Source organism: Neltuma alba, unplaced genomic scaffold (genome assembly GCF_004799145.2).
Source record: "Neltuma alba isolate B1F8T4 unplaced genomic scaffold, ASM479914v2 tig00003408_pilon, whole genome shotgun sequence".
NCBI lineage: Eukaryota > Viridiplantae > Streptophyta > Magnoliopsida > Fabales > Fabaceae > Neltuma > Neltuma alba.
The window spans coordinates 98,410-108,979 of NW_021633273.1; the positions used below are offsets into that span (position 1 = coordinate 98,410).

The 10,570-nt window shown below is 37.1% G+C and overlaps 1 protein-coding gene across 1 annotated transcript; it reads right to left on the reverse strand.

Annotated features, from left to right (window-relative positions):
• Positions 1-5,530: 5,530 nt before the first annotated feature.
• On the reverse strand, positions 5,531-10,160 carry LOC114741494 (probable beta-1,3-galactosyltransferase 2). Its single transcript, XM_028929772.1, has 11 exons — positions 9,702-10,160; positions 8,492-8,588; positions 8,207-8,280; positions 7,907-8,118; positions 7,709-7,772; positions 7,330-7,402; positions 7,035-7,155; positions 6,662-6,749; positions 6,449-6,574; positions 6,238-6,347; positions 5,531-6,108 (listed from the first exon to the last, which is right to left on the reverse strand). Exons 1-11 carry the CDS (start codon positions 9,809-9,811, stop codon positions 5,960-5,962), a joined length of 1,224 nt encoding a protein of 407 aa, XP_028785605.1. The 5' UTR covers positions 9,812-10,160; the 3' UTR covers positions 5,531-5,959.
• Between the last annotated feature and the right edge of the window lie 410 nt (positions 10,161-10,570).

A 10,570-nucleotide genomic window follows, 5' to 3' on the forward strand; every position in this document is an offset into this window, starting at 1 on the left:
TTTTACATAATCCGTAGATGCCTCCTTTTCTTACTCTGCTCCCACAAGTATGCCCCCCGTTGATAGTATTATACTACCTCTCTCTCTCTCTCTCTATATATATATATATATAGCATCTCTCAACTTACTTCGATTTCATGCAAGTAAAAACGTTTAGCTTCCTAGTCTTTAATCGCCCCTCCCCCTGAAAAAAGAAAAACAGAAGAAACGTAGCTATTATAGGTGGACAGTCCTGATTTGTTCAGGCTGCTGGGACCTTGCTACAAATGGACACACACATACATCAAAGCCTTCTTTAGTCCTGAGTTTTGACGCGGTTTAGTAATAAATGTCTGGCTTTCTCTTGCTGGTAGTTTTAGTGGGTGAACCCCCCATGCTCCTCTTTTTTTTAACTAAACCCTCATTCTGCTCCCTAATGGAATGCTAATTTACTGCCAAGTCATCGTTTTCTATTTTCATCTCCGACTATACTTTTCTGAATCTTCTTCTATGATCGAGGTTACCATTTCCATTTTAGTAATGGTGCTCTGCCAATGAGGAGGTGAAATTTACGCATCTGCACATATGATTGGCAGAAACTAGGCCTTGCTATTCCCTCAGGATCTAAGTTTTTAAAAAAAACTCGTACAAGCAAATTAAAACCAAGTCAAGGTAGAAAATGAAACCAACTCCATGTGGGCAAACAAGAAGCAAGAAATGTTTATCTACCCTGAGAGTAAGAATTGCCTAATTTAGTATCTTGAAAAGGTTGTAGCGCTCAAAGAGAAACTTGTGCGTTTTATGCGCATCCGTCTAATCATGAAACTCCATAATAGACGATGGTGGCTGCTCACTTGCCCCCTTCCACAACTGATACTTTCTTCATCGGTTAATCCCAAACCACGACATTAATTGGAACCTAAATAGGTTTTGCTGATAACTATCTGCATATTTTATTTTTCTTTACAAAACTTATTTATTTGTACATAGCTATACAGTGTACATAAATCATGTTCAGATTTATAGATATTATATAGTCAAGGTCTTTTTTTTAAAAAAAAAAAAAAAAGCAATCTGCAAGTAAGTATAGCTGATATGCCCCACCCCGAACAGCTGGTCAATGGAACCTGGTCAATGGTAGAGTAATATCCTAAAAGATAATTATTTTTTATAGAAGATATCGTATGCGCAATTTGAAGGTTTTTACTTCAAATCTTTCCTTTTTTCCAATGTTTGTGACAAATTATTTAATATATTGACCAATTTTTATTTGATTAGGTCATATTTCTGTTAAATAGAAGTTTTATAGCATGATTTTTTTAAAAAAAATTTGTCAAAGATTACTTAAATTGACAACAAGCCGGAGGCTTTTCTCTGGAGCAGGAAGATTCGGTCAGGTCATTGATATCCAATTCCAAAACCAACAAAATATAAAATACAGTAAGCCGAAAGAAATTATAACTCAGCTAGTTTTAGCAGAACTCGTGGACATGCCTAGCTAGTTCTTATTATTCCACACTTTTTACAAGAAAACAATTACGGGCAACGGAGAGGCATTTCGGAAAACTTACACGGATGTAAGCTCATCAGTCCTTTACTTTATATCTTAATTTACTGCTTGGGACAATTATTTATGGTCTTTCAGAAACATGTGAAGAAATTAAATCAGAGATATAGTAAATGTTGTGCAAGCTTTCCGACCCGTTCCTGTGCCTGTTCAATTAAGGCCAAGCTTGAGAAAACGATCAATTAGTCAACCAATATCGAAAGCTCTAATGGAACCTACCAAATGCCTTGTCAGAGAGGAGGCGATCAGGGTGATTGATGACAATTGAGTTGCAAAAACCAAAACCCATAAAGCAAAAGGTTGTTTGTTGCGTTATGGTATTTTCATTTTGAATTTGAAATTGGAGAGTTTGATCCATAATTCCATATAGAGGGCATGGTGATGAAGTGATGAACCGAACCAACATCCCTCTCACTCTCTCCCAGGACCCATAAATGCAGGCATTAAAAGCTCCAGATTCGTCTGCTCTAACCCATATCACGATTCCTGTACTCCTTAAATTAATATTCCAACTTCCTTAGTTGTGAGGTGGTTGGGAATTTAATGCATCTCCTTCAATGCCCCCATCACCTGCCATGTTTCGTGCTCTCTTATGTTGGCCCCTACCCTCTTCCTTTGAAACCTTCATTCATTCCTGCTCCCTCCCTCTCTCTCTCTCTCTCTCTCGCTACCTCTCTGTTCTGTTCTGTACATCAAACTCCTTAACCTCCATGCTGTGATTCTTCTCCATTCATACTTCGCTGTCATTCCCATCCCCACCCTTACGATGGTACGTGAATTCCCACTTCTCAGAGAAGGCCTTTTATGAGCTTTTCATCAAAAGATTGATGCTTGAAATGAGTCTGTGATTATCTATCTGGAACAGTGAAAACTTGCATGGCGAGGAGGAGAGGAGGGGGGGTGAAGGATAGGCTTCACGGGATATTGGTGCGGTTCAATAAGAAAGCAATGCTCTAGATGGTGAGGGGGCTCTGCTTTTTGATTGAGCCGTGCCAATATCACGTGCCACTGCTCCCCCGGCCACCTTGGCGCCTGTTCTTCTGGTATTCTTTTTCTTGTTTTACGTTGTCTGTTTGGTTTCATGTTAATGTCATTACTTCACTGCGATTTCCTGGCAATAAACGAATTCTTTTCAAGCGATGAATCACCTTTCTGGAAAGAAACTGGTGGAAGTTAAATGAAAGTAACACCAAAGTTCTGTTCAAGTTTCATGTTGAGTCCAATCAACATCTTGGCTAAGTGCCTTGTGCGGTTCTTTATCCATTGGCACTCTCTTCTCCCTTCCTCTGCATATAGTATTCACACATTTTATTTTATCTTATGGGTAGTGTTGCCTTCTTCTCTATATAGACCAACACTTCAAGAATTGAGGATGCTTTCGTAATGACAACCTTGAATACTGAACTCACAGAAGCCATTTTTAAATCTGTGATTTTTTTTTCTTTTATATTTGTACTTAACTTATAGTCAGTTCTAAGTATGTATTTTTTTTTGTGGTGTCTATATGTTTCACATGTTATGGCTAGATTGACCCGTGTAGAAAAGAAATTGATTAAGCGATATCCCATATTTTGGCTGTGATTTGTTTTGAATTTTGAATGACTCGATAGCTGAGGCCACTTGAACATTCTGTTGTTTATTGTGGGCAAAAACTAAAATTTGATGAACTAGTTGAATCTCAAGATATAAATAAGATAACTTTTTCATGTTTGTCCGATTAAGGAGGAAAACTATTGAATGCAACGCAATTGTGATGTGCGTTTTCATTGAGTTAACTTGCCTCGCAAATAGGGAATGTCAGATATGAAGATAATGGAGGAAAGATAAAATTTTAACGAGTAAAATACTGAAAAAGTAAGGTTATAAAATTTTAATATGGAAAAAATAAAAGAATGAAAAAATAATTAAATTTATTTAAATTTATTTCTAAATTAAATTTATAAAAATATATCATGCTAAAAATCAGACCAGTTGAGGTAGGGTTAGGGATGATCGGTTGAGGCAGGGTTAGGTTTTAGATCGGAGTCAACCGTCAAACTGATGAAAAAAATAAAAAATAAAAAATAATTTAAATTTTCATATCATATGGATTAAATATTAGTTTATTAACTTGAATCACTAATAAAACAATTATATACTAACAATATTTTTCCAATCTTCCATACAACTCTTTTGGCAAATTAAAATCATAATATTATGCAACAAAATTACTAAATATTCATCTTAGTAAAATATTAGAATAGATGTACGATAACAAAATATTCTTCATACAATTTTTCAATCGCTAAGTTATAATTATCAACTAGGCTAACCCACTAAATTGGTTTTTTAACCAGGTTGTTTTCGGGTTGGGTGAGTCACGTCAGGTCATCTTGAGCCAAGTTTTCCCAATTCATATGGGCTGACCTCTCACCTGATGACGTTTGATGAGTTGTTGAGCTTTCTTGGAGTTACTGAAGAACAAAAAGTGAAGTTTCTTAAATATTACTCTTTCAATCTTTAATATTAAACTTTTAATATAATATATTTTTTCAAAACATCTTAAATATTATTTTTAATTTTCTCCCTCACTCCTATACTTAATTATTAAATAAGATTTATATATATGATTAATATTAATCTTTTAGCTTATATTAAGGACGGTGTACATTATTTTAGTCTGTAATTTTATTTTTCTAGAACAGTGCTTTGAGTACGATTTGTGGGACATAAGCAGTTGATGATTCCTCAAACGCATGCCATGGAGATGTGCCCTTGTTAAATATTCCCGACGGTGCATGCCCTGCTATTTACGGCAATAAATATGTACCATCCCCCCCCCCCCAATGGAAAACCATCTCAACCTATTTTTCCTTTTTGTACCTTCGTCGTCTTTGTTTCCTGTAACTTGGCATAGCTTACATTATGACAGTGCTTAATCCCTTGACCAAAGGGATATTAATATCACGTTTAGTATTACTTCTGCTTCTTAATATAAAATCTTGTTTGATTTTTATTTTGTTCCTAAATATAAATATAAGACTTTAATCTATTTTATTTTTTATATTTAAGTATTTTTTTCTAAGATAATCTTTTTAACAATAGTTGTTCTAACCAATACACTTGATTAGTAAAGGTATTTTAGAAAAGATAACATTTATTTATTACAAATAATTAGTTTAACTTATTTTTTTAATCTTTTCAAATTAATCAACTGAAAACCGGAGGTAGTATGAAACATTAAAAAAGATAAATAAGACTTGGGATTGTAACTATAAAATTATGTTAAAAAGGCGTTTAGTACTAGTGCTCGTGGTATTAAACATATCCATGTACATGAGATTAGAAAACATTACAAAGAGAGGTAGTATTCTCCAATCCTATCTATATAAAATTATCTAATCTTATATAATCAAAAGTTACTCATACTAAACATTTTTTCATAACTTTTCTCAAACCCAATCATAATCTTTATCTTTTATTTTTAATGTTTCATATTAAACTGAGATCGGACCTTTCTCACCATACCCAACATCGTAATTCCAAATTTCATCTTACGTTATGTTATAGTATTCCAAATTTCCTTTTTTTTTTTTTAAAAAAAAAGATCGTCCGGTCTTAGGCGTGCATTTTTCAGCAACTTTCAGATTCACTCATTAGGCTGTCTTTGTTGACCTGTTATCATGCCCTAACATAGAAAAGGTCCAAAGAAAAAAGGGGATTGTATCATATGTCCTAACTCCGGAGGGAGGTTCGAAGAATTTTAGGCTTGCATTAACTCGGTGTCAGAAAAAGCGGACGGGCACATTGTATCTGTCCAAAGATCTTAGCCTTGCGTTGCCATAATCGTCCTGAGATTCTATGAAGGACTTGCAATGCTTACTGAAGAGTGTACCGAACATGAAAGCTCAAGCAATATATGTTCTGCAGTGGAATTATCCTTTTAGTGGTTCAGTACGCTGGGAGGGTAAATCCAAGTAATGGAAGAAGACTGACACGCAAATGTAACGGAAAGATCGTTAAGATTAACTTGGAAGAGTTTGTAGGTAGACAGAAAGATCAGATTAAGGCAGAAGGAGAGGCAGCCACTCCCAGCCAAATATATCTCTGCATTTATTAGGAGCTTGATTAGCCTTGCAACTATTAACATAGGAGGTGGCCCCTCAAGCATCAAAGAATTGTTGGTGTGAGTGTTGACTACATCAATACCCTTTTCTGGCCGCTACCATGGTCAATCTCTCGTATTAAAATGCAGAATGTCCATGGGACGCGCCCTCTCTCTCTCTCTCTCTCTCTCTCGTAAGATGATATTTTAATTTCACTGACAAAAAATAGAGGGGGAAAAAGAAAAAAAGAAAAATCTTGCAGCCACGATTCATAGCCGTGGACCGTGGTGATAATCTTCCTGAGTTAGGAAGAACTGCAAGTTGCCTCCTAGAAAGAGGCTTTCCACAGCGCCTTCTCACCTTCTCCACATCGCCTATGAATCTCTTTGATCCTCTCGGCAGACCTGCAAATTCCACTGCAGGTCCAATCAAATGAAGCAACACATGCATTGCCTGCTTGGGCCTTCCACTCACAATCTGCAAAAGGAACCAACTCAGTAATTCAAAACTCCATTCTTCTCGTAAGAACCTCGAACCAGATAAAGACTGATGCGATCCAATTATTTACTGATCACAGAAAAGTGTACAGTCAACAAAAATATTCACCTGGAGGTGTGCCACAGCAAAGTCTTCGATCATCTATATGCTCCACGTCAAGTCCAATAAACCAAGCTCCCAGTGAGACATCCTCATTAGCATACTTGTGAAGAACTTGCCTGAGACAATCATAATTTCAAACCCCTTCAGCTCAAAATTTTGATTCCACTTACATTTTCTTCATTTTCACATCTCACAAGCTTGGTGGAGTAGGACTTACTGGTTATTTGATATATATGTAGCCAAATCTTTTGAAATGGCATACAACTGTCCCGTGGCATGACGGAAGTATTTGTTTCCGTTCTCACCAAATTTCCAATATTCGGGCTCATGGTACCTCACACCTCTGTGCAACAGACAAGGCAGGTAAGAACTTAGAAATTGAATCTATCCTTCCACAAATAGCAAAAGATAAAAGGCAAGTTGTTCTCACTTTTGAGAAAGGACGGGGCCAGATTTCATGCAACCAATGTATATCCGTGGTTTTGGACGGTGTCTAACTAGAGTTTCTCCTAGTGTTCCTGAAACAGATTAAATACAGCTTTAAGATAAAGATCTCATCAAGCACAAATGATGCATGCATACAAGGGAAGCATAAACCCACGGGAATCAGGAACGGATCTTGTAGATTTATGGAAGTGTATTTATTTGCTTAGTTGGTAGATATGTTCAATAAGCTTCGTTGGTGGATATGTTCAATAAGCCAAGAGCTTCAATTTGTTATGAATCACGGCTCACGACTCACAAACTAAGAAAAACAAGGGAACATAAATCCAGGTTATTGAAGCTTGTAAAAGTTTATATACCTATATTTACATGAACATCATCATCGACTTTGACATAGAAATCAGCATCCCATAACTTAACAGCAGTCGCAAAGTATGTCTTCGTCTTTGCGGACAATTCTAGGTATCCCTCAACATGGTCCTGCGGGGACAAAGTACACAGATTTGTAAATCTGTGGCTGTCTGTCTTCTCTTGAAAATGACATAGATGATACTAGTACTAGCTTGGCAAGAGATTATGCAAGTAACAAAGGGGAGAGGAGTAGAATCTGGATGGGAAGTAGCAATGAGTCAAAAGGGGGGGCATAATAAATACCAGTCTCAAGAAATCTCCATGCTTGTTGTCCTCTGCTTCAATGGCTCTGTCTAGGATACCCCCCGAAGTAGCACTACATAAAGAAGGGCAAAAACCAGGTTAAATTTATTATTCATTCAGCATACTTTACGAATGATGTAATGATGGCTTATTTCATCCATTTGAAGACATCACAAAGACACCGGAATTGCACAAGTCGCAATCGACAGATACAGATGAGCATGATTAGCAAACTGGAAATCTGAATACTAAAGATGTAGCTGGAAGGAATAGTGATCCAGCTAATGTCTTTTATGCTGATGTTAACTGAAATTGAAACAAAAACACGAAGTAATTCAATCATGCCGCAACATCCTAGACATAAAGATATAGTAGCTACCTGTGACCAATCACAAAGCGGACAACAATGCCCTTCTCTTTCTCTAGCTTCCTTCTTTTATCACCTATCCTCCAGGTTGGCACAAGAATAATCATCAGAAAACACACCCAATACTGCGTACAGACCGATCTGAGGAGCTTTGCCCCAATTAAAAAAAGCATGAAGAGAAGATCAGAAAACAGGCTTCAAATTACAAACCTTGCGGCATCCATGTGGCACGAACTGAATCTCTTCTTTTCCTGCTGCTAAAAGCAGTATTTACTCCTATGACCATCAGGTACCTTCTCTTACCAGGTGATTCAGCTCTCTTAAGATCTTCTGATACAGGAGTACCATTTCTAATAGACTCTTGAGCTGCTCTTGCAGCAGCTAATTCCATCTCTAGGTTTGAAATTGTTTTATCCAAAGTTCTGCATTTAATAATACAGCCGAATAAGTCTAGCGGACCAAGTAACAAAAATTTTTGGACTTGGAACAACATCATGTTATTCAACTTACTGTATGGCATTATTAGTCTTGGAAACTTCCTTATATGTGTTTTTAGCGTCACGCTTCACTTCCTTCTCTTGCAACTGAAGGGAGGCCAACAGATAATACATAAATTTTAGAAGGATGAACATAAAGTGCTAGATTTAAAGGTACTACATACTGATTAAGGCTATGCTGCTTAGGAGTGGAAATGGCCATACAGGCAGGTGGGAAATAAATCCCATTTTCCCTCCTAGTAAGCATAACTTGAGTGTAATCAAGAGAAGTAAACGAAAGTGATGCTTAATTGCTTACAATTCTTGAATTACAACCCTCAGAGACCACATTCAATGTTTCTGCTTCCGTAGCTGTTGTTCTTGCAAGCCCTCTAGGTTCGGGAATAGTCCACATCCTGACACATTTACATTTTTCATCAGACAAGTACCAGAAAAACCGACTTATAAATCAGTCGCCATGTTAACGTTTAATCTGATACAATGAAGTATAGTACAAGTTTTTAACACCTCCTCACCAATATTTACGACTTTGTTTTAAAACTGTTCGGTGTGTTGAAAAAGAAAATTAATACACCTCCAAAGACGTTGGACTGTGATTAATTAATAACTAACTACCATGGTCCAAAAATTTGAAGTTCATCTTTTAAACTAATAAAATCGAAATTAACGGCTTAAGTTGCAAACAGCTGAAGACTAACTGAAAATGAAAATTAATAAATTGATATTGAGGTGCCTTCCTCATGAAGGAGATGAGGGAATGGAGAATAATGGAGGGTTATCAGATAAGTGAAGTAATTCAACAATTTCTTTCCTTTTTTTTTTTTCCAATCTTTATACTTATTCAATTAATTTATTTCATTTTAATTAATGAGCGGTATTTGAGCTTGCACATGGCTCCCTAAATATCACTAGTGACAACTGAACGAAGACTTCAATTATCACGAAATTAAGCGGAGCTGACCAGAGTCGACTGGTTTTAAAGTCAACTACCGAATTAGCAAAGGAATGCATCTCAAGCCCAAGAATTTACGTGTGTATGAATAATACATGCCAATCCATATCAGATCTATCCTCACTTCTGCTATGAATTGAGATGCACCTATAATGACAAGTTATAAAACAGAGCTGACTCCGAAATAAGAAGTTTCAGATATTAAAAGAGGTAGGGGAACTGAATACATATAAGTTGGAAGGACTCAAAATCAAACTTCTCAAGCTGAGGTCGGCCCAAAAAAAAAAAATCCTCCAAATTGAGAAGCATCCAGAACTCGGAATTCTTGCAAGACAATCAATGAAACGCTTGAAAACCCAGTATCATACAAGTTATAAGAATGAATGAAGTATTATGATCTGAGAACACGAATTATATAAGAGACTGCCCTCAGTAGGCTTCCCATGAAAGAATTGCTGGAATACATTTTCAGAAACAGTTAATAAAATTGTGAAAAGACCAGAAGAGATTACGTTTGGAAAAATTGAACAAAACAAAGTATAGAGAAGTTCGAGACCTGTTGGTGAAGAGCATCCCAGCACAGAAACTTGCCAGACAAAGAAAAAGAGCCCCTTTCTTCGACACAAGGCTCCTGGAAGGTTGCTCACCTCTGCTTTTCCAAGTCATTGTTTCTTCCGGGAGGCTGAAATTACGTTCCAACTTCGGACTCAATAGAGAAAAGCCATGTGAAAGGTGCAGCGACCGAATCAAAATCAGAGGAAGTCAAATCGAAGGAAGGGGAGGATAAGAAGCACAAGCAATCAAAGAACGCAGGGGAGAAAGCAAATACGAAAACGAAACCGTCAGAACGATGAAGAGAGAGGGACAGAAAGGCCTAGAAACCAGAGAGAAGAAGTTGTGAGTTGATGTTCGTTCCTCTCTTTATCCTTATGTTCCAACACTTTCTGGTCTCTCTCTCCCTCTCTTCCTCTCTCTCTCTCACACACTTTGCAGGTAAGGGACGTTGAACAGAAGGGAGGAGACTGACTAACCGCCCTCCCTCGTTTTGTATTTTCTCATTTTACCAAACTGTCGTTATCGCCACCACCAATCGCTTAAATGATCCCCCCCCCCCCACCGTAACAGTTTATTGTGATTACATTTATACCCTCCTCCCTTGTCATTATTCCATACTCAGTCTTCCAACCACGTGTCCACGTTCCCCTCTGCTATTTTATTTGTAGCGTTCAACTCAACAACCCGGCTTCTCTTTCATCTCAATCAATACATCTTTTGAATTTGTAATCAGAAACCCAACAAGCATAAATAAGTAAAACCATCCCTGACAAGCATATGTATGTAGATATCTATGGTGGAGCCAGTGGCTTTATGCTTAGCAGCACATGAAAGCTCTCTGCAAGTGAAAAAATCATGGATTCCTAAAAG